A 23,760-nucleotide genomic window follows, 5' to 3' on the forward strand; every position below is an offset into this window, starting at 1 on the left:
TGATGCTGTCTTGGAATCAGTCCTAAACATACATTCTTGGACTTGTTTAAAAAGAATTCTTTATTCCAAAAATAACTCCGTATTACAACATTTGTGATTCGGTGCATGCTGCCCATATTAAGAGTTTAAACAGCTTTCAAAAGCTTAGTCTGTGCATATATCCTTTGTTTCAGGAAGGTCCTGTGCAGTCTTCATTGTCTCTGTAACAGGTTAATTAAAGCAAAACATTTCAAGGCAAAGTACTAAAATCCAATTCATAGCATTATGACTTTAAAATCAAATTCAAATTTGATGGAAGTGGATGCACCACCTTTGTTTTTCTTTTTTTTTAAATAATGATTCGTACCACATCTGAATCTGGCTCTATTAGAAACCAAAATCTTGATACTCCCATGTCAGCAACACTGGCCTATTTTTGTTCCTCTTTAACTTGGCTTCCGCCTTTGTGTTTTGGAGTGGATGGAAGTGCACTCAAGTCATTCAGGCATCATATTTGGACAAAGGGTATCGGTCCTCACCCAGTATGGACTGCCTGTGAGTTCTTTGTCTCTAGGGCTATTTCTATCAAAAGATTGAAAAAACTTAAGCAATAAGTTCTTTTACTGCCTCTGGCTCTGGAGTGTCATTTAGACCTTTAGTTTGGTGCCTTAGATTGTGACAAGGTATCTGGGGAGCATTGTGTAGTTCAAAGTTTCATGGTACCTTTCCAACCAGCAGTCCAGCTTAGATACCTTACACGTACAGTCAGTGGAGACATATTTCTTCACACTCTTTCCCTCCACTGATAGATAGTTCAGTTGAGAGGGAGCAAATATGCAGCAATCTAAGAGCCTTCCTCCACTGAAAGACAACCAGACACTGAGCTGAGCAAGAAGAAAAGATGGAGATTTGCTGCTGGTAGACACCTTCTTCTTTGGTTCATTTGCACCCCAGAACTTGGAATTCCCGCCTGTATGGGAACTGTTGAATCACAGCCTGAACCACTGATTGATCACCTGAGGCGAACACTGAGTCAGCCACAGGAGCACAGGGGAAGTCAATTCACCTGTGTGACCAGAAGGGGTGGAGACTGGCTCCACCTCTCCCAGACCCCATTTAAGGGCTGACCACCACTGGGGATGCTTCTCTTGTTGGAGATCTCCTCTCTGTGGAGTCCTGTACAAGCCTTAACCATCAGCAACCGGTGAGCCTTTCTTGTCTGTGTACTATCTGGTTAAGTCATACAAAATATACCATCCACTACCATTCTTTTCTGTGGATGCTATTCTTTTGGTTTATTCACCCTACATCCCTCTTCTTTGCCATACCTATGTCATGTATGTAGAAGTATTCTTTACATGGCATGAGCTTTTGCAAACTGCTGACTTTTAAATACAGATGCTAGAAAAGGCTGTGTGGCAATTCTTGTCTTTCCTTCCATACCTGACTCATTGGCAGTCACTTGCTCAAACCATAGAATCAGAATACCTGAACTGGAAAGGATCTATGAATTATCAAGTCCACCTCCTGGCTACACACAGTACTACCAAAAAATCAGGATATGTGACTGGGAATGTTGTCTAGATGCGTCTTGAACTCCAGCAGTTCAGTGCAATGACTATTGCACTGCCCTGGGGAGCCTGTTCTGGTGCCTGTCTACCCTCTTGGAGAAGGACCTTAGAAATGCATGCAAGGAACCTCTTCTTTAATTTTTTTCTAGGCCACTGGTTGATGTTACATCAGCCTTCAGAGAAAATTATAAAATCGTAGATTTCTCAGAGGAAGAATAAAGGGGGATCCTTAAAGATCATCTAGTCCAACTCCCATGCAATGAACAGGGATATTCACAGCTAGATCAGATTGCTCAGAGCCTGCTGCAACCTGACCTTGAATGTCTCCAGGGACAGGGAATTCACCACCTCCCTGGACAACCTGTTCCAGTGCCTCACACCCTCACTGTAAAATACTTTTACCTTACATCTAACATAAATCTATCCTCTTTGAGCTTGAAACCATTTCCCCTTGTCCTGTCACAACAGATCCTGCTATTAGTGTCTGCCCCCTTCTTTCATGTAGCTCCCCTTTAGGTACCTGAAAGTTTGCTATCAGGTCACCTCAGTCTTCTCTTTTCCAGGGCTGAACAGCTCCAGCTCTCTCAGCCTGTCTTTGTGGAAGAGGTGTTCCACAACTTGGATTACTTTTGTGGCCCTCCTCTGGATGTGCTCCAACAAGTCTGTTTCTTCTGCACTGAGGACTCCATATGTGGATGCAGTACTCCAGGTGAGGCCTCATGAGTGCAGAGTGGAGAGATGGGATCATCTCCCCTGTCCTGCTTTCCATGCTTCTTTTGATGCAGCCCAGGAAATAGTTGTCTTTCTGAGCTGTGAGGGCACATTGCTGGCTCATGACCAGCTTACCATCCACCAGTACCCCCAAGTCATTTTTGGCAGGACTGTGCTCAATCCTTTCATCCCTCAGCTAGTATTGGTAGTGGAGGTTGCCTTGATCCAGGTGCAATACCTCGCACTTGGATTTGTTGAACCTCATGAGGTTCACCTTGGCCTACTGCTCGAGCCTGTCTAGATCCTTCTGGATGGTATCCCATCCCTCTGGTGTGTCAACTGCATCCCACAGCTTGGTGTCATCCTCAAGCTGGTTGAGGATGTACTTGATCTCGCTGTCAGTGTCATTGATGAAGATATTAAAGAGTATCAGTCCCAGCACAGACCCCTGGGGAACATCACTAGCCACTCTCTGGACTTGATCCTGCAGTTAACTCTTTGTCTGTCAAACAGTCGACCCATCAAATCGATACCTGTCCAGTTTGGAGAGAAGGATATTGTGGTGGTACAGTCCGCATAGAAAGCATAAATCTTCAGTCCTACAAAGAATCTCAAATTTTACACAATAAAGCACTGACAATTCTCACTGTTAGTTTGATATATATGAATTACACTGTTTGATATATATCAATTTGATATACATCAATTACAACATTTCAGCTTTATAGGTAGATTTTATAAGGAAAAGGAGTAATATATATAACAGTCATTAGCTATTTTTAGCAGAATAACTATGAAATGTATGAAGATAGATACATATAAGAATCTGAAAGCAGTATGGAATTATGTTATTGTGTATTAGTTTGCACAACAGACATTTATACAACTGTTTATGAATATTGAATTGTAGTAACAATAGCGGTGATGTAGTGCCAAAATGAAAAAAGCTGAACCATTTTGTGGTGCAACATTTTTAATAGCACATTAAATATAGCACCGTGATTGTAATTGAGAAAGAAAAACTGAAATAAAAATGCTGCTGAAGCACTATATGAGTAGGTTAATAGTATTCTAAGAACCCTGGCTTCTGGAATTTCCTGAATTTTGAATGCTTGACTTTTTGTCTTGGTGCTGGACCAAAACTAAAAGTTTCCTTTTAAATAAAGGGAGGAAGAAACATGCTTTCTACATGCCTTTGATTTTTTTCACCACATCTTATAAATTGCCTAAGCACAACCTTAGAACTCTTTAATACAGCTAAACAATGAGATAAGTTTATTAAGGAGGTCTCAGTAAAGAATAATCAGTCCTGTGACTTAATCCAGAATGAAGTGTAATCCAGAATGAAGTGTCCTCTATTTAGCTAGATCCATTAATTTCCATTTTTACAAATACCTTAACAGTAACAGGAGGATTAAGGAGAACCTCCAGCCTTCACTGGTTGCAGCAGGGAATGTTCCTGTTGAGGGAAAGGCTGAGATTCTCAGTGGCTTATTTACATCTGTTTTTAAAAGTCACCCCAATTGTCACTGGAGTACTCTACCGCCTGACTGGAACTCTGTGATGGGGAGCAGAATAAATCCCCTATGATTCAGGTGGAAATGGTTAAGAGACCTACTACTCCCTGGACAGTCACAAGTCCTTGGGGCCAGATGGGATCCACTTGATGGTGCTGAGCAAGCTGTCAGCGGTGATTACCAAGTAATTTTCTACCATCTATCATTGTTCCTGGTCAGCGAGAGAGGTTCCAGAGGTTTGGAGGCTTGCCAATGTGATCCCATCTACAAGAAAGGTTGTAAGGAGGATCTGGGGAACTTCAGGCCTGTCAGGCTGACCTCAGTGCCAGGGGACATTACTGAACAGATCATCTTGAGTGAGATTACTCATAGCATGTGTGGGATAACTGGGGGATTAGGCCCAGCCAGCAAGGGTTTATGAAAGGCAGGTCCTGCTTGACCGGCCTGGTCTCCTGCTATGATTGAGTGACCTGGCTGGTGGATTAGGGAAAGGCTGTTGACACAGTCAACCTAGGCTTCAGCAAAGCCCTTGAAACTTTTTCCCGCAGTATTCTCCTAGAGAAACTGCCAGCTCGTGGCTTGGACAAGTACAGTCTTTGCTAGGTAAAGAACTGGCTGGAGGGCCAGACCCACAGAGTGGTGGTGAATGGAGTCAAATCCAGCTGGTGACAAGTGGTGCTCCCTACAGCTTGGTACTGGAGCCTGTTCTGTTCAATACCTTTATTAATTAGATGAAGGGCATTGAGTGCACCCTCAGTAAGTTTGCAGATGACACCAAGGTGAGAGGAAGTGCTGATCTGCCTGGGAGTAGGAATGCCCTACACAAGGATCTGGATGGGATGGATTGTAGGGCTGAGGCCAATGGGATGAAGTTCAACAAGGCCACATGCTAAGTCCTATTCTTTGGTTATGGCAACCCCAGGCAATGCTACAGGCCTGGAGTAGTGTCTGAAAGATTGTATGGGGGTGTTGGTAAATGCTCAGCTAAACAAGAGCCAGCAGTGTGCCCAGGCAGCCAAGAAGCCTGGCTTGTATCAGTGTTACTAGCAGAAGCAGGGAGATGATTGCCTCCCTGTACTCAGCTCTGGTGAAGCTGCACCTTGAGTATTGTGTTCAGTTTTGAGCCTCGCGCTACAAGAAAGACATTAAGGCCCTGGAGTGTTCCAGAGGACAACAAAGCTGGTGATGAGGGGGTCTGCAGCACTATTTTTATGAGGAGTAGATAAGGGAACTGGGATTGTTTGTTATGAATGAGGCTCAGGGGAGACCTCATCGCTCTCTACAACTGCCTGAAAGGAGGTTGAGGTAAGGTTGAGGTTGGCTTCTTCTCCTGCATAACTAGTGACAGAACTAGGAAAGGCCTTAAGTTGTGCCAGGGGAGTTTCAGGTTGGGTATTAGGAAAAACCTCTCCCAAAGAGTGGTAAGGATTTGGATGCTGCTGGTAGGTAGTGGTGTCACTGTCCTTGGAAGTATTAAATAAATGTTTAGATGTTGTACTAAGGGACATGGTTTAGAGGGGAAATATTGGTGGTAGGTGGATGGCTGGACTAGATCTTGGAGGTCTTTTCCAACCTTGGTGATTCTATGATACTTCATCTCCTGCTACACTGTGAATTGGGCACGGCATACCAGTCTGCTGTCTACATTCTAGCAGCTCCTTTCTCTGAAATTAATATTGAAATCAGCTAATAAATGCTCTTATAATGTGATATGCAGTAGTGGATGCTTGACTACGTAGAAGGTATTTACACTCTCTGTACCTACCTTTCCATTCACTCTTGTTTCTCTTGTCTGTATAGATGATACAAACTCTTCACAGCAAGGGCTCCATGTATAATTCTGGTCAATGCTAACATCACAGCCACCTCAAAGCTGGTCCAGAGATCACATGCATCATAATATCCTTAAAGTCAAGCCTTGTCAGCCGTCTGATTATAGCTGCTCTGCTGACTGTTTTAATACTGAAAGCAAATACAGGGCACAAGTGCTGTTACCTACCCCTCTGCTTAACAAGAAAGATCATGCAGATGGCTTTAGGGTAAGACAAAAACTTACCGACCATCTTATGAGCACTGGTGTAGACACAACTTAGACTTTGTCACAGCAGCTGACAGGTGGAGTGCCTAGCACAATATATATATATGTCAAGAACCACGGCCATATTCACAAGGAATTTTTTTGGGTTTTTTTGTATTGATTAACTGAAAACATAATTTACCCTCCTGCAAGTGGGTTTTTAATGTCGTTAAACAGCTTCTGTTGAGCCTTGTGCACATACAGCTCAGACAGACAAAGAAAACTACCACTGTTAACTGTTGTTTCCAGGTACATGCACGTCAATCTACTGAACACCTTTTAAATATCAAAGGCTTCTCTCGTTGAACAGCTTCAGACTACTCTCAGCAATACTGTACAATCCTCAAGTGTGCTTTCTTTTACTGCAAAAGAATACATAAACCAATCTAGAAAGCAGTCTCAGGATCTATGTTTATTTTGCTGGTCCCACATGTAAAGACGTGATATGAAATGTTATCTGGTGCATGATATGAGAGCAAACAGTAAATGAAAACCAGAAGACTGTGTATCCAATATAAACAGTATCCAGAGGTACTGAGCAAAGAAAATAAGGCAGTCTGAAAACTTACAAGACCCACACAAAAGGTACTCTGCACAAACAGTCATATATAGTGCATGTACTTCTACATCTTTTCTTCTTTTGAGAAGATAATAATGGATAAGATTTTTGCTGCCACCTGTACAGAAATCCATGTTGTGGATTGTGTTTCAGGAGAGTGAAAGTAAGTAGCCTTAGTGGAACAGTACTTCATTAAAACTATGGACCCAAACTTTTCTCAGCATGTTCATTCCTGCAGATGATCTTAAGTGCTATTTAGTGGCATTCATTTCAGTGGGAACTATCATTTAAACTTTGTTCTCTGTTCAGCAATCTTAATTAACTAGTACAGATAGTAGCCACAAGCAAAATGTATAAGTATTACAGAACTAGTCTGCAGTAGATAAAGCAGTTTTTTCAGGGCTTAGTACTAGTTTTGTGAGCATGCTCACAACATCCATCTTACTGAGATCATCGTTTGTGAAAACTTCAAAACTTGTGATTTTCTCTGCGTCTCAGAGGCATGCCCTGGACGACCACTGACATCTGGTGGACAATTCAGTCTTTCTCAACAATACCTGAAGATCCTGGAAAGCAACGAGCACTACCTGAGGGACAGCAATCAAGCCTGGGGGGAAGTAAAACGGCACAGCTTCATCGATAATTAGCCCGTATCTCAGCACATAAGGCTGCTAGTGTAAACCGGCATACCTCTGGAACTGTGTGTTCTTGACTAAAACTAATACATTTTAAAAAAGAAATAAAGGAGGGGGAAGGGGGAATAAAATCTAAATTTATCCTACAGGGAGCTGTCATAAATATTGAATTTTACTGTGACTTGATCAGATTCTATTTTACAGATGGGCTGCCAGAAATGCCAGGGAAGCATTAAGTTCCAAGTTTTACTCTGTGTTTGTTAACTTGGTGGAATTTGTTGGTTACACTGAAATGCAGATAACAGCAATATCCAAGCACCAAACTCAGTTAAAGATGTCAGAACATCAACACCATCATTGGATTAAACTTATTCTAGGTATAACATTTTTTTTCTAAATAGAGCAATTTAATTCATCAAATCCTTGAAAACAATTGGGTCATGAAATAGAATAATATAAAACTGTCTTTTTGACAAATACCAAAATATTTATTGTTTCCGAGTTTTCTCATTAGTGAAATAGAGCAATGAGATTTAAATTTTATTTTACTGGAGAAATAAAATAATATTAAATTATAAAGAGGAATATTCAATAACTTCATCTGCCTTTTTTTTTTTTTATCCAGGAAATTTGGAGTAGATCTTCTTGGTGCTCAGAAGTAATTATGAGGAGAGTCCACAGCCATCAACATCAGATATAAAATGCACTTGGGCCTGTTAGCACTAGCTGCTGGCAGGTGAGCATCAAAAGTTATGCTATGCTTGTTGTAGTTACAGCTTGTAGACACTCTGAAGTTTTCTAATGTTCAGAAATACAGAAAACTTACTAATCAGCCATCAGAATTCTCAGCAACTGCTTACTCTCTGCTTTCTCTCTGCAAAATGATTCAAAGTCTACCTTCAGGTAATGGGCATTTCTATCTGAAATGGGAGCTCAGTTCAAACATAATGGAAGTGTTAATACTTACTGAGCCATGGAAAGCATCTAAGTGTTTTTCTACCCTACAAGATTGTAGCTTTGCAAAAAACCTGCATCTATTCCCAAAATCAATCTGTTTTTTTCACTTATCACCAATATGACACTTCTCCATCACTAAAAAGGTTCCTAAATCTCCACAATAAAGTACCCACCCAGGATTTTAAATTGTTTTTACAAAATGCATTGTTGTACATACATTATCCAGTTGGCTGTGGTGTACTGTGGGCAAACATTTCACAGATGCTCATGCAATTGCTAACATAGCTAAGTCATGTGCAAAAAAAGCCAAAACAGCCAGTGCTCAATGTGGAAATGAGAGGGTGTAGGTGGGACTCTAATATGGAGAAAACTGTAGCAAGCCACCCCAAGAGCAAGATAGAAGGACGGGATAGGAATGAAAGTAGGATATGTGTACTGGGATAGTTTGGATGAGTCAGCCAGGCCTTGTAGCTGAGCTGGATATCTGGCTGGGACAAAGGCTGCCCAAATGACACTGAAAAGGCAAATGTCAAGTTTTTTACTCGTCTGTGTATCAAGAGAAGTCTAGAATTTGCTGACTGATGATGCCGCTGAAGAATTTCACTCAAGTAGCTCACAGATATTTGTATGCCTTTCAGGTCTCTTCTTTCACTACTGCATGAACAACATACTGTGAGAAAAGTGGCTCTAGAAGGGTGCTTGATAATACATTCTTATAGATCCAACTGCAAATCAGTAGACATTCATCAGTACAGAGATATTCAGGCACAGAGCCCACGTGGCACTCAAATCCTACTCTGAGCATTTAAACTATGTGCTCTCTTCAGTATTTTAGCCATGCTGGTTTCTGCACAATAATGCATTTTACTCACAGTGAAAAGCTGTCACACTGCTGCAGCTATTAAATAAATACATCATAATCAGGTCAGCTACTGGGTAAAGGAGATAGAAACACTAACCACTTCTGCAAAACACTGTCACAGCCCTTATACCTCCACACCTGAAAAGAAAGTATCTTCTTTCCCTCGTTGCCCCCCCACATACATATTTTCTGCAAATATTTCAGCACTGACAATCCAATTACACTACTGCAAGAGATGATTACTGTGACAAAGTTCTAATTCACAAACATAACCTTTCTTATATGCTTACATATTATTGGGGATAGTCTACTGGGGGAGTAGAGATGGCCTCCACTTACCTCCAGAGACAAACAGGCCTAAAAATAGTTTTGTCTGGTTCTAATTGTTAACATCATGTTGGCAAATCTCTTCCGAAGACACACTAAAGCAAAGTAAGCCATTCCCGCTAGCATGCCGACCATCAGGGTGGTGCCAAGAACTCTGGGTGCTCTCTTCTTGGCTACTCGAAATGCAGTTGGCAGAACTGCTGAGATTAATATATTGTTGACGTGTCCTAAAACTTTGTGAAACGCTTTTCTCTTCAGGACACGCTCATAATACGCTTCCAAGTTCGGCCGTTTTCCGTTTCCCCAGTTTCTTCTTGCTAATCCAAGAAATTTCAACCGATGTAATGTGACAGCAAGTGATACATCGGCCAAACTGAAGAATTCACCACAGAGCCAAGGCTGACTTCCATCTTCTAATCAGAGATAAAACATACAGAATTAAGGGCTGAAGAGGTACAAACACATGCAGACACCTGCACAGGCTACATCAAAATACTAACAAACAACACCAATGCTTCAACTATACAAGGACCTGAACGTTTCACTGTTCACTTCACTGTTCACACCATCTCTCCATTGTTCACACAATCACATGAAGTCTTAGGTTCAGCAGCCTAGACTACATTCGTATAGGAAGAAAGAACCACATTTCAGGTTCAGAAATTAAAACCCACAGCAAACATTTATTTTTCTTGAGTACATTTCTCAAATCTGAGGTAAATGAAACAGGAATGGAAAAGGAGGAGAACTGCATAGCTTTTGCTGAAAAGCTACTCTTTGCCTTTAGAATTTACCTTCGTGTCTGAAGTGAAATATCTCTGTTCACTCAATAGCTTTTAGCTTGCTGAAGATTTTCAAGTCAAAAAGAAACGACTTAGAAGATTAACATGCACCAAACACACCAGCTCCACAAGAAGAGTTTCTGCTACCTGCCCTTCTTTTGTGCCTCCCAGACCCAAAACTATGTTGTCTACATCAAGATGTTTCAGAAATGATGGATGTTCACACTGCCCACCATTATTCAAAAGCCTGATAGTCAAAGGAAAGAGGTAAATCCTCCTGAGATGACTTAGCAGGCACTGCTCTAACTACAATGACATGAAGACAATGTGAAAGGTATATCTGTACTGACTTACATAGAGGGCTTTTGAAACCTAGGATATGAAATTAGGTATCTAGCTGCCAGTGAGCACCTGCTCTAGCTTAGATCTCAAATAGGGATACGCTATTCCCTCCTTATCTGCAACTTTTTGCAGTTTTTCCCACACAGAAGACCTGCAAAAACACTGGCATGAATGTTTAGCAGTCCCTCTGTAGAAACAGTGAAATTCTGCAATATCCCTTGGAAGTCAATTGCCACCTGAGGAAAGCACCCCACAACACAGCACACTATTGGTACACTTCAACCAGCTATACAGGTCTGAAAGAAAGGAGTCTAAGTCTTTCCTTTATTGCTAAAAGACTATCTGGGGATTATAGAATGGAAGACCCAGGAATGAAACTTGTGTGAAAGCCACTGCCTGTGAAAGCAGCCGCAATGAGGGATCTGAGCAGTAGTAAGAGAAGCAGATGCACAGAGATCAGCCAGCAACTGGCAAAAGCACTGTTCACAAGCTCCCAAAATATCAGTATTTCAGACAGAATTAAAATAGGCATTTAATAGTCATACTTTAAATCCTATAAGGTCTGTCAGTTTTCATAAGCTCATCAATATTGTACTAGTTGACTCATTGGAAAGCCTACGTAGCACAGAAAGTAAAGGGCTGCTGGGAATGGTGACAGACTGTTGGCTGAACACATTTCTACCATCTTCTGAGACTCTGAGACCAAGTCCTACAACTACAATATCAAGAATAACATTTTGTAGTTACAGCTATTCTTGTTTGGTTTACAAGATACTGCAAAATTGTGTAGCTATTTATACTCACGATATGCTGAAAATGTAATCAAGCACTAAGACTTCCACTCACTGACAGCAGCCATAAACTGAGCAAGTGTTTTAAACAGTATTGATCTGTTCTGTGAAGTCAGATCAGCGTATGCTAGAAGTATCACTCCGGATGTATTTTAAACAGCATCATAATGGTTCTGTCAAACACTTCACTCAGTCTCCCCAGACATAAGCATCAACACGATTTAGCAAGAATGATTCCTTACCTGGTGTTTCCTCATTTCGACGCTGCAGTTCAGTCTCAACTTGATCCAAAACTTTCTCTAATTCATCCAGTATTTTCTTCAGGTATTTTATATTATCATGATCCAGCAGTTTAGACTAAACACATGTACATGTTAGTGTTTTAATGTATAGAGTTTATACTCTTGTAAGAACTTCTACTTAGATACTACAGTATCACATTTATAAAATGTGATTCTTTTTCCTCGTAATCTCTGGATACTCCTAACAATTCAGATAACACAAGAAGTTACATTAGAGATGTTAAACAGCACAGTTTGCCTCATCCTGTAGGGCGCTCAACATCCCAACACCAACGCTGATGTCTACTTACCTATGAAGTCAGTGGAACCAGTCCAACACTTCAGCACACACTTGAAGCGTGTAGCTGATTAGGGGACAGACTGCTTCACGCCTTGTAGGGTTAAACCACTGCATGACTATACTGGTAATGACAGGTGAAACAAAGGTTTATGTCATGACAGAAAAAATCTGACACTAACAATTTCATAACAAAGGGGTGGAATGCAAAACATTTCCTTACTTTAAGGCGCTTCTGTTTTGCTATGTAGGCATCTTGAAGGTCTGGATTTTCTTCTGCAAGCTTTTTCAACTCCGATTCTGTATTACTTATTTGACCTGATACGAAAAACACAGGAATGACATTAGCTATCCAAATGCATTCCAATTCACAGGAAAGTATTAGTAGGTTGTGTAAAAATACACCAAAGAAATGAGAAGTGGTACTTCAATGAGATACCCCTGCCAAGTTGGGATTCAAAACCTTCACAGTTTGGAAAATATAACTGCTACGTAAATTGCCACCACCACTCTTTCTGTTCATCAGTTTCCAATAAACTACATTATGAACAAGGAACTCTTTTTAATATTTTTCTCTTATTCAGATAAAATCATTCTGCTGCCAGCAATGTTAAAACCCTGCAATTCTGGTACAGATACCCTGTATCTCTGATTTTTTTATGTGCCTTGGTTCCTTGGTTGCCAGCATACTTTTCATACAGTAAGCATAAACACAGGCCCACAGGGACATTTTTCAATAAACACACAACTCACAACAAAATCTACCTACCACAGAATGTGGTATTAAAGTGTTTTCAGTCCGCTAAAATGTGACACCAAAATCAGTGGAGCATCAGTGGATATTCATTACAGAACAAAACTTGCATTAGGCATCTTAAAAAGAAACAGTGTGAGAAATATAGATAATTTCATTGAGTTCTATTACATACATATAGCCTTTCTCTCCTTGAAATGGTGCTTTGCTTGAAAACGCTTTACTTGCAAAGCTAGAGTATAAAAAAAAGTGAATAAAAGTTACCTCAGAAATATTTTTTTTCTAATAATAAACTGAGAACAGAATAATTGTGAGGCATGAATCACCAATTACTTGTGCATGGTAATTAAGATTCATTCCAATTATTTTAAATTGAACTGATAAAAACTTCTTGCTAGAGAATGAGCTCACACCTTTGTTTCATTCTGACGTGACTGTGAAAGCCATCTTTGAACACACAGCATGAAGAAGTTGAAGGATGTAATGATACAAGTAAAACCTTGTATACGCAATTAATTGGATCTGGTATGCATAAACATAACACATAACCAGCTGGTGGGTTATTACATCTAGCAATTTTGAAATTGATCAGTTTTTCAGAGCTGAAAACTAAACTGCCTGGGAGAACAAGTTTGAACAAGCCATGAGTTTGAACAATTGAATTGGTTTCACACATTTATGAGCTATTCACAAAAATGCCTCTCATCAAGAAAGTGGGCTATGCTTCAGGTGTAAAAAGATGGTAGTTGATAAGAGAACTAACTTGCTGACAATTTTATGGAGAAGGGCAATGGTTTCTTGGAAATAGAGCTTCAAAAGCTAACATGGTATCATCTTCTATATTACATACTTGGCATAGTGGTGATAGCCAATGGTCTGCTAAAGTGAGCCTAAGGAAGCAATACCTGTTTCAATATAATCCAATATGAAATATAACTTGAACCAGAAGGTTCACAAAAGGTACAGGCCAAGTTTCTAATAGAGAAGGCTACAAGCCTGAAAGCAGTTCTGTAAAGCTGAACTGAAGTACTGATCGTTAATCAGATGAACAAGAATTCCTTATGCAATTCTGTGGCTGAAAGGAACAGCAGACTCCTTGAATATACATACATATAGTATTAAAATAGAAAAGTATTAAATATTATCCTCTAATTATTACCAAAGGAGACACAATACAAAGTCTAGTTCTGGTGTTCAAATCCAGGAAGAAAAAAAGAGCTGTGAGAACTGAAAGACTACTCGCCAAGGGTTTAAATTAAGCTTGTCTGAAAACTACTGGATTTGAAACTGGAGTTCATATAGGGAGGTTCTCTGATATACAGGAACAGAGTGACATAACCCAGTTATTTCCTCTGCTCCTTTAATACATTTTTCCATGGGAAAATGGTACGTATAGAAAAGTCCTCTAGGTAAAATACTGACTTGAAGGAAGTCGAGGAATATTTCACCACTGGTTCTATCAGATCTCTACTTCATTCCTATCCTAATTCTGTATTGCTGTGTTATTTGCACATAAGGTTTAAATTCAGCTTTAACAACTTCCAGGTGAACACAGGCCACTTCCTTCCATTGCTGTTCCCTGGAAATTTCTTTATAAGCATGAACAAGATCAGAAATTAAAATATTTACAGCTGTCATAGCTGTCATTTTGTTTTGTGCAGCATATTTTCCATCATTAGGAAGATTAATTCTATAGACATCTCAAAAATAACATTGTCAAATCCTAACAGACTACAAACAAAGTATATGCAAAAATTAATGAGTACTGAAATTAAAAACAGAAATATATGCTCAATATATTCTGCTTAAGACATGCTAAAGACACAATATGAAAGCAAACTGACATCTTATTAAATGATATGCACTCAGATCTATACCGGTACATACTACGGATTCTGCTTGTAGCATAGGCTGGAATCATGGAGTCCACAGCTAACTCAGGGTGCAGAATGCAGCCGTGTGTGTAGGCATCCATAGGCAAGGAGTCTAAAAGCTCTCTGTAGTGTTGCACCCTTGGATAATACATGCTCCCTTCTTCTGGCATTAGTCTTGGCACTTCTGCTGCAAAACAGAATTAAAGTTAAAAACAGAAGAACCATGTGTCTGGTAAGAAAAGTTACCTCAGTTAGTCCACCTACCACAGATGACACAACCATTGAGAGCTTTGCTCTTCCTTACTGTAACTCAATGTGTTGAGGAAATGCATACATATGTACTTTGGTCATTTGAATAATCCCATTCCAATGCAGCAACCCACATAAACGTGTTGAAGAGGCCTTCAAATCAGCAAAGCTGATTCAGCACCTATGTTGTATTTCAAGGGATAGGTGACAGTGGCACACAACCCTTTTGCACTGTGGCAACACAGGTTCTGATAAGCAATCATACCATTATGGAACATGGAACATTACTACAGTGTGGTGCCGTGAAAATTGAAAACTGCACTACAGAAATCCCTTTCATAGCATCATTGTAAGCATTCCTGCACGCAACACTGAGTTTTACCCTGTCCTCAATCTATCCAGGCCTTGAGTCCTAATTTTACCAGTATAAAATGCCCATCACGTGAATTTTCCTCCATGCCTTGGAAATTATAGCAGAATCATCAAAGCCCTGACACATAAAAATGCTCACTCTTCCAAACAAAAAAAGAAAGCTATGCGCTTTCTTCAAAAGTGATAAAGGCTATTTTCCAGCAACACAAACAATGTCAAAGGCAACCATTTGCAAGTGTTTTCCTCGTTCTTTTTACCTCTTTATTCCTTTTTTGTCTCCAAAAATAACTGACTTGCTCTAGTTCCTTCTTTATCCCTGGATTGTTCTGGAACTAGCCCACAATATACTTTCACGCTTGCAGAAAATAGGAGCTGTCTGGCAATAGCAGCTGCGCAGTTGTGCCGAATACAGCCCGTTCATGGCAGCTTCAGAGCAGAACCAGCACAGTGCAGTACTGTCATTTTTTTATTTTTTTTTACTTCTCCTAGCTATGAGAATGGGTAAATGGCATGTTTTTTATTTACAGCTCCCTGTGGAGGTACCGGAGGGTGACACCAGACCCTTTCATTTGCAGGTTTATAAAGATTTTACCATCAAGAGCAAAACAAACACAAAGCGATTCCAGCTCCGACAGTGGTGCGTGACACTTGTATATGCGGGAAAGACGTCAGACTGAAATGCCTAGGGCATTACCATCTACAAACGTTGCTTCGAGATAATCAATGATCTGCGTTGCCTCACAAATAATATTCTCCCCATGGATGAGGACGGGTACTTCTCCAGACGAATTTAAGCGCATAAACCACGGCTCATTGTGTTCGCTCAGAGGCAGATTTACATCGTGCTCTTCACACGTGAGCGCTTTCTCTGCAATGGCCAGGCGCACCTGGAACGATACGCCGAGTTTTAGCTGACGGGAATGCAGTGCTCTGGGTGCCAACCCCGCGCTCCTCCCCAGCGCGCTCCGCGGGCACTCCGTGCAGACCCGCACCTCCGCGCCCTCCCCCTCAGCGCTCCCGCTTGGGGCCTGCAGGCCGCCGCCCTCACCTTCTGCGAGGAGAAGGACTGCGTCCAGTGGTACAGCACCAGCGGCGCCGCCGCCTTGTCGGGCCCCGCCATGCCCGCCCGCTGCTCCGGGAGCCGGCACGGCGCGTTGCGGGGCGGGCCGCCCGCCCGTGCGCAGCGCGAGGCTGATGCTGCCCGCAGTGGAAGGAAGGGGGCGGCTTGCCTACGGGGAAACCGGCCGCAAAAGCGGCTGCGGCGTCCCCCTGGGGAGGTGCGGGAAGATGGATGCGCAGGTGGAAAGGTCACATGGGCTCTCAAAACATCGGGGGAGGGTTTGTTTGCTGCTTTTCTTGAGCAGGGATTTTGATTGTGGGTTTCAGGGACGCTGGCATCATGCTGTCATGGAAAAAAAATATAATAATAAAAAAATAAACAATTACCAGACATCATATAATCAGTTGAACTCTAGGGCTAAAACGCCCCATTGCCAAATACCCCTCTTTCACAGCCACGGAAATAAAGATATAAATGTAGAAAATAATACACGTTGCCTCCAGCTGTGTCCTGTCAATCTCAAAAGAGCAGGCTGCTCCGTTTTATTTTTTCTTTTAGATTAAGTCTAAAAAATGGAGCTAATCTGCTGTGAGGGGGGAAAGGGGTTGTATGTGAAATCTTGAAGAGCGTTTGATGAAAAAAACCCGAGCACCTCCCATCCTCAGAAAGTGCCTCCTCTGTGCCCCACTGGCACCAGTGCAGGAGATGCAATCGCTGATCGCACCTCAGGGACGTGGCCCTGCTGCGCAGGCAAGGTGTGCACGTGATCATGTGCACTGCACTCCAGGAGCCTGTGAGCCCCCTGACATGAGCTGTTTCTGTACACCAGGTGATGACCCTAACACTGCTAGTGTGCTGAGAGCTACACCCGGAGCCTGAGGGCCCCTCACAACCACCATTCCTGTATGCCAAGAGGTGACCTGCCTGAGCGGTGCATTCAGATACATCCCAACGCTGACTACCTTCCGTTTTGTGGGAAAAATCTGGCTACTGTTAAGCAAGGAAATGAATTTAAATCCACTGAAAGAGGCAACAAGTCTTATGAATCAAAAGGGATGAGCTTAAAAAGGTTTAGAGGCCTACATTTAAAGAAAGTGAGGCCTATGATTAATTTATTAAGGTTACCACATCAAACTCATGTCTGTAATCAATTACAAATTACGACATTTTAAAAATTCTGTTATTAACTAACATTAGACACAAATGTGAGCCTCTAATTTTCAGAAAGATCTTCACAAGTAACATGACTATAATAGGTGACGTCTGCCTATGTAGCAAAATCCCTCGCCATGAAAAGGCTTAGATTAGTAAATAATCAATTAAATATATTACATGAATTTAAATGCTTTACATTTCCAAATAGATAGCATTTAAAAGAAAATGAATTCATAAGGAGCCATGTAATAGCAAATAATAGTGATGGTTTCATTTTATTCATGAAGTGTTTTCCACTGGGTTCTCACACCACACCATTTTAGAGCTGTGCACTTGTGTGTATTTCACAACCAACACTAACATGGGGATCTGTAATCTTCCCTCTGAGTATCTACTGTACTTCTGATGACACAAAGTCCCTCTTAGCATTAGAACATGTCTATATCAGTTTTTGCTGGAGAATCCACCAGAGGAAAAAACAAGTTTTTACCGTTGGGGCATGTTTCAGAAAGAAAAACACTAGAACATTCACGTCATGGGTGGATCTCTGTTCTAACACAGTAAGGAAGTAAAGAACAGAGAAAGTGGTATTTGCTACTTCTGGCTTGTCCAATAACAGACCACCTGCAACCATATTCGGGTATTTCTTTTTCCTCAGACCTATTCATCAGTATTGCTGCAAAGTACTGCCACTCCATCCACACTTAAGCTCTCTCCAACGCTCTCTCCTGCCCGCAGCTTTGCACGAAGCTGTTGGCAGAACTGACCACACGAGGCCTCCCTTGTCTAAGAATATGAGGCAGAGCAACTTCTCCCTGCCACAGATGCTTAGGAAGAAATGCAGTTGATTCCTTTCTCTTCTGAATTAACACCTGTCTGCCCACGTATGTCTTCTCCTGAACCCTCTACCTTCTGATACATGAAGAAAAGCAAGCAGAAGTGCCAGATTATGAAAAGCTCTAAGTATCCTGAAAAAGAAAAAAAAAGAATAGAAACCCTTACTCCAAATGTGTTTGCATAGACCTCCAAAAATGCACAGAATTAAAAGGAAAGTTATGTGAGGGTACTTTTTAATGAGTAAATGTGGTGAATACAAAAGGAGCACAAAGAACAAAAACCCCAAATAGCAAGTCCAATTGGCATCTTAGTGCTCTGCCACTGAAAGAAGGCTCTTAAGTCTGACAGATCACTTTTCTTACCATACTGATCACTGTGCTCTCTATATGCCCTCTCTTTGGACTTTAGGATTTGGTATTTATATGTGCATATATATAAAATATGTATGTATAATATTTGTATGCACACATATACCTTTATGATGTTTTTCATGCACGTATTTATATCATGAAAATAACATTTACAGATATTACAAATAGGCAAGCAGAATCAAAATCAACTTACTACATAATAAGCAGATGTATAAATTAGGTCAAGATTTCTTCCTTACTTCAGCACTCCCTCATGTTGTCAGGAAACAACTAGGCCAGATATGCCTTAGAAGTGATGGCTACAAGTAAAAAATTATCAGCTCGTTCTATATATTCAATATTAAATTTGATTAGTCTGAAGAAAAAAAAAATCTCATGATTTTTTCTGTGCAGACAGAGCCATTATATGCGAAAAGCACTGGAATCTGCATATCCATCGTTAGCAGGATCATGGGTTCAGTTCCAGGTGCAGAACTGTCAGACAATGGTGCAGGAGTTAATATCACTTGGGAGAATAAGACGGTTTCTGTTCTGGACTTCCTGTCACATTTATTGGCTGAATCCCAGTTGCAGACTGCATTAGCGGCAACGACGTGAGTCAAAAAGAGCATAGCATTGAATTCAGATACACAGGTGAGATTTAATATTGAAACAAGAACTGTCATTAAAAAATTTATAGGACTGCTGAATGACTTTTACATGACTTTTATTATGACTGATGAATTAGACATGCAACTATTTAGAAACAGTGAGGACACAGAGCAAAGATAAATCTTGACTGCCACACTTTGTGTCTGAGCCCTAATGTGTGTGCAAAAGGGATGAGATACGTGTGCCAACTTGATAGTTGATTTATTTTCTTAAGAAGTATTATTATCAACAGCTATCAATAGAACTTATTTACACATTATCAGAGTTACTTACCACACTGTACTAGGTTTTCTTCAGGGACTTCACAACATTCTGCTGAATTTTTCCCTAAGTACTACAGTCCATCATGCTCCAAGCAAAAGGAGTTTTAGAAAACACCACTTCAGAAATACTGCTTCATAATTATTTTTTTTTAAATAAAATTATTCTTAGTAGTTGCACAAAAAGCCTATTACAAAATAATCAGTAGTAGTGATGGTTTACAATTCTCGTTCTTGAGATGTAATAAAAATTGTTATTGTTCTAATGCTATATTAACTTCAACAGTCTTAACAATTTAAATCAGTTTCTTTCCTGCTTTTTAATCAAGCACGGAAATAGATTTATTATGTTTTTATAAAGGACAAAAAGGGCAATTTTTTGGCAGTAAATCTTAAAATCTTGGTATTGCTGTTACGGCTGTGTCCAATCTTTCATTTCTCAAGCTTTCATACTCACAATATCTTCAAATTATGAAATCTAACATATCAGTCATATTTAAATAATAAACATGTTCATGTGTACTTGTCTGTGCTTGTTGTGTCTCTGTGTACATGTAATATGTTGGCCAAGGAACTTGATTGTTACTGAGCTATTAGGAACAGTTCTGAAAATCACAGTCTCATGGAATGAGGCCCTGAATCATCAAATGGCTAGGAGTGGAAAGGACCTTAAAGACCATATAGTTCCCACCTTCATACGCTCAGCTCTCCTTGCATCAAATTAAATGTGATTACTTGCATTAGTACAAACTTGATTAAAAGTTCTCTGCTCTTTGTCTGTAGCATCCAGGTATTATTTTATACTCTGTTTTTAATCTAACAGTGGTGACAGTTCATTGAGCAAAGACTGCCATCACGATGGAACAGCACTACTCAGCACACTAAGGTTTGGCTACCTGATAAAAAAAATCACACACATGGCACAAACAAGGAACAAAAAAAAACAGTATCTCCGTGCTATTGCCTGCAGCCAAAACTGGAACATTCAATTTTGAACTAGTAAAATAGATTATTTAGATGCTGAAACAAAGACCACCAAAGTGATTTATATTGATTTCAGTGGGTCTTAAGCCAGTTCAAATTCTAATGCAATCACACTGTAACTAAGATGACAATCAAGCACAGCCTTAATGAAATTTGAGGGCTCTAAAACAAGCTCCAAGTTTCAGCATTTTCAAAAATCTCTAGAAATGCTTAGATACATGTTTTATGGTCAAAATCTTGAATTTCCTTATAGAATGAGCTTAAGCAAAACATTTGATCTTTTTCAACCAACTGCTCACAAAAATATTTTTTAAGTGCTGTAAAGGGTTATCTTGAACTTCCAAACTTTAGATTGAGAAGTAGAAAAACAGCTGCCAATAAGGAAGAGCCATTCTTCATTTAGTTAATCATTAAAACAACACAAAAACACCTTTAAATATTTCCCTTAAATAGGGAAATTCTTATTTCTTCAGCCTTAATTCTTGCTGTTTCTTCCTTACCTTTGAGCAAGCCTGGACTGAAAAAACACACTGTAACTGGCAAAATATTTCTGTTGGCAGCCTTGAAGCTGCACTTCAGGAGATTTCAGACTTTCCTGATAGATGAAAAAGTGCTTTTAAAAGCTTAGGGTACTCTGTTTTGGAGCAAACTACACCAAAGCAGGAACAAGGACAGAGGCTGTTCTGCGCTAAGCCAGAGCCTCCCTGCATCACCCATCCAGCAGGAAAACCACAGGGGCTGGCAGGGCAACACCATTCAGAATTCCTCCTCTATGGACAGAAGCCAGAAACACGAACAGGATATTTTGCCTTACAGGGCAACACTCTGATTTTTTATTCCAAATCACATCAATTGTGCACTGGTGTCTTTTCACAATTGTAGTACAACAGAGACAACTGGGATACTGTAATGGTCAGCTCTGATATTGCATACTTACTATAATTTCTTCATTTTGAAAAGTTGAAGACATTTTCGTTATGTTCCACTTCTCACTACATCTGTATCAACCAAACAGAATTTTTATTCCTGATATTTCCCAGTGGAGGGCCCTGTGCATGCATGACTTACAGTAGCACCAACCCTCATTTCTACGCCTGACAAAGAGAGGCTCACAGTTCCTGTTACACAACCTCCATTCTCCTCAGTCAGACAGCAGAACCCTATTTTGTTAGGCCTTTAGATTGATTTAGATTTCTTCCCTGCTTTTTTTCTTCAAACTGCTATGCCACATTTGATTGATAATTTCTGAGGCTTTCAGCACTTTACTAAGTTCTGGTGAAAAAGCACAGAAGAACTGGATTATTAGGTTATGCTATTTAGTAAACACTTAATTTGAGTCCTCATCCAAAGAGATTCCACTATAATTAAATTATCCTTCTAGTCTGTGGAAGAGCCTTATTCCTTCAACATCTATGAGGGCAGTAGTCAAGTATATTTTAGGTGCATCAAATAGCAAGAAATGGGCAGATCTAATGCTTTGTGGACAAAGGTATTTTGTGGCACCCAGGTATTTCCAGTGACATAACTCCGCTGTAAGTAATAACTATTCAAGAAATTAGGATTCTTTGATTTGCTAGTTACAAACTATCTATGCCACTTCAAACTTGAAGTTGTTGATGGCTGAAGAGAAGAACATAAACCATGGCTGGACAAATTCATTATCAAACAGCACACCCACAATATTCACCTACCTCCTCTTGTAAGCAAGACCCTCATGTGTGAAAGTATAAATAGGACTAGATACAGTTCTGCACTGCAATAGATCTGGGCACTGAATAGCTGCCTGTGTTCTTTTGGCACTGACTGAAATACGCTGGCATGATTTTTTCTTAACCACATAACATCACTCACGAATAGAGAACAAAAACTGGAGCTGCTGCTCTGAAAACACACTTCCTTCATTGTGTTTATCTCAGTGATATTTTCATAATCAAAATAGATGTAGCATATTACTGCCAGCTGACAAAATATGTTTCAAAGTGTACTTGCTGAGCTATCTGACAAAAAATATATTAGGCTATATAGAGAAAGGGATGAATTTAAATCCTGTGTGTGTAACTGATACAAATAAAAGCATGAAGTTGTCTCCGTGCCCTGTGCAAGTGCAGAGAAGCAAGTGCAGCAGGTGATGGTATGTGTCTGAAATAACAAACCCTTTCCACTAACACCCCAGCTAATATACAGGGTGGGCAGGCAAAGCCCAGACTGAGAAGCTGAAACTAGCTTTTCACATTTTTGAGAGATGCTTAAATTTGGGGGCGGGGGGAAGGTACCATACCTCAGTTTAATTCTTGTCATGTCTGTTTTACAGTCCTCATAGTAAAATACAACCATAAAAAGATATGTAATTTGTATTAATAGAAGAGTCAATAAGAACAGAGCTTAGGGACAAGGAAATAACTATCTCCTCAGGACCAAAAGGACATTATCTATGTTTTGAAGATGATTAGACTTCAATAAATAAAAAATACCCTCCAACATTTTAGATAGGGTGCTGTCAAACACCTTGAAAAGTCTCATATTTTATTTTAATATATTGTACGCAAAGTGAGAAATTACTGAAATAAATAAGAATGGAAAAAAATTAATCTCAGCCCCTCTGACTTCACTTTAGAGTATATTTTAATTCCAATTTTGACAGTGCATATTACCTAATAAAAAGAGTTGTTTTTCAGTCCACCTTTCCTCCTTTACAAAAGCTTTGTGTTTCAGTGCTTCTAAGTCACCTGAAAACACAATCAAGTTAACGTGTAACAGTAATATCTTGGAGCAATGTTTCATATGGTGATTAAATTTGTATTCCCCTTAAGTTGTGTTTCGTTTTAACTCTGGCTTGTGATCCCGTTTACTCCCATTTTCTTGATATCTCACTGCAGGAAGAAGATCCCTCTTAACTTCAGCTGCACTTGTAAATGTTTCATCAAAGGCCCTGAAAGTCTTGTAACCAGCAGACCTGTTGGGTGCCACAAATGTGATCTGGGTCTATCTCAGGTGAAGAACAGCGTGCCCATATTTATTGCTGATGCTATTCTGGGGTACTATGACGTTCTCCCATCTGGCTGAGCAATGTTTGCCCATTCATCTTTCAACACTCACTCCAAGCATGACAGGATGAAATAAAACAAAATTTACTGGTAGCAGGCTTACTTGCATATAGAAGACATATGTTAACAACTTCATTATACACGCACACATGCTTGTTTCAATTGGTGTTAAATATTTTGTGGTCTAAGTAGATTAGACCTAGAGGTGACATTAGAAAATAAAGAAACAAACAAAAAAAAACCCTAGTCATTAAAAGATAAAATACTATATAAGATAATTCAGATTAGTGCAGAGGCAGAAGTCTATGTGTCACCACAAATTAAAACTTAGTTGGTGGGAACTACCAATTATTGTCATATGATATAAAGCTAGTTACTGTCCCTGAGATCCACTGAACTATTTTACCAAGGTCTGCTGGGGAGGCATGGCCCAATAGCTCCAGCTCTGCTCAGTGTTATC

The 23,760-nt window shown here is 40.1% G+C and overlaps 1 protein-coding gene across 2 annotated transcripts; it reads right to left on the minus strand.

Annotated features, from left to right (window-relative positions):
• Positions 1 to 8,121: 8,121 nt before the first annotated feature.
• GDAP1 (ganglioside induced differentiation associated protein 1) lies at positions 8,122 to 16,044 on the minus strand. 2 transcript variants are annotated; one of them, XM_065751834.1, is made up of 6 exons: positions 15,987 to 16,044; positions 15,633 to 15,825; positions 14,331 to 14,504; positions 11,913 to 12,007; positions 11,353 to 11,467; positions 8,122 to 9,608 (listed from the first exon to the last, which is right to left on the minus strand). In XM_065751834.1, the coding sequence occupies exons 2-6, from the start codon at positions 15,736 to 15,738 to the stop codon at positions 9,226 to 9,228; spliced, it is 873 nt and encodes a 290-aa protein (XP_065607906.1). In that variant the 5' UTR covers positions 15,739 to 15,825; positions 15,987 to 16,044; the 3' UTR covers positions 8,122 to 9,225. The 2 variants fall into 2 exon arrangements, with proteins under 2 accessions (XP_065607906.1, XP_065607907.1); XM_065751835.1 differs by lacking the exon at positions 15,987 to 16,044 and having other exon boundaries at positions 14,331 to 14,501; positions 15,633 to 15,815.
• Positions 16,045 to 23,760: the final 7,716 nt, after the last annotated feature.

Source organism: Cyrtonyx montezumae, unplaced genomic scaffold, assembly GCF_038088225.1.
Source record: "Cyrtonyx montezumae isolate F1298 unplaced genomic scaffold, pur_monq_1.0 scaffold_8, whole genome shotgun sequence".
Classification (NCBI taxonomy): Eukaryota; Metazoa; Chordata; class Aves; order Galliformes; family Odontophoridae; genus Cyrtonyx; species Cyrtonyx montezumae.

Coding starts and splice junctions, on each gene's coding strand:
- GDAP1 (XM_065751834.1), bottom strand. CDS start 15,738: ATGCGCTTAAATTCGTCTGGAGAAGTACCCGTCCTCATCCATGGGGAG. Junction 11,468..11,912: donor CAAAACAGAAGCGCCTTAAA/GTAAGGAAATGT, acceptor ACATGTGTTTAG/TCTAAACTGCTGGATCATGA. Junction 9,609..11,352: donor TCGAAATGAGGAAACACCAG/GTAAGGAATCAT, acceptor ATCTCTGATTAG/AAGATGGAAGTCAGCCTTGG.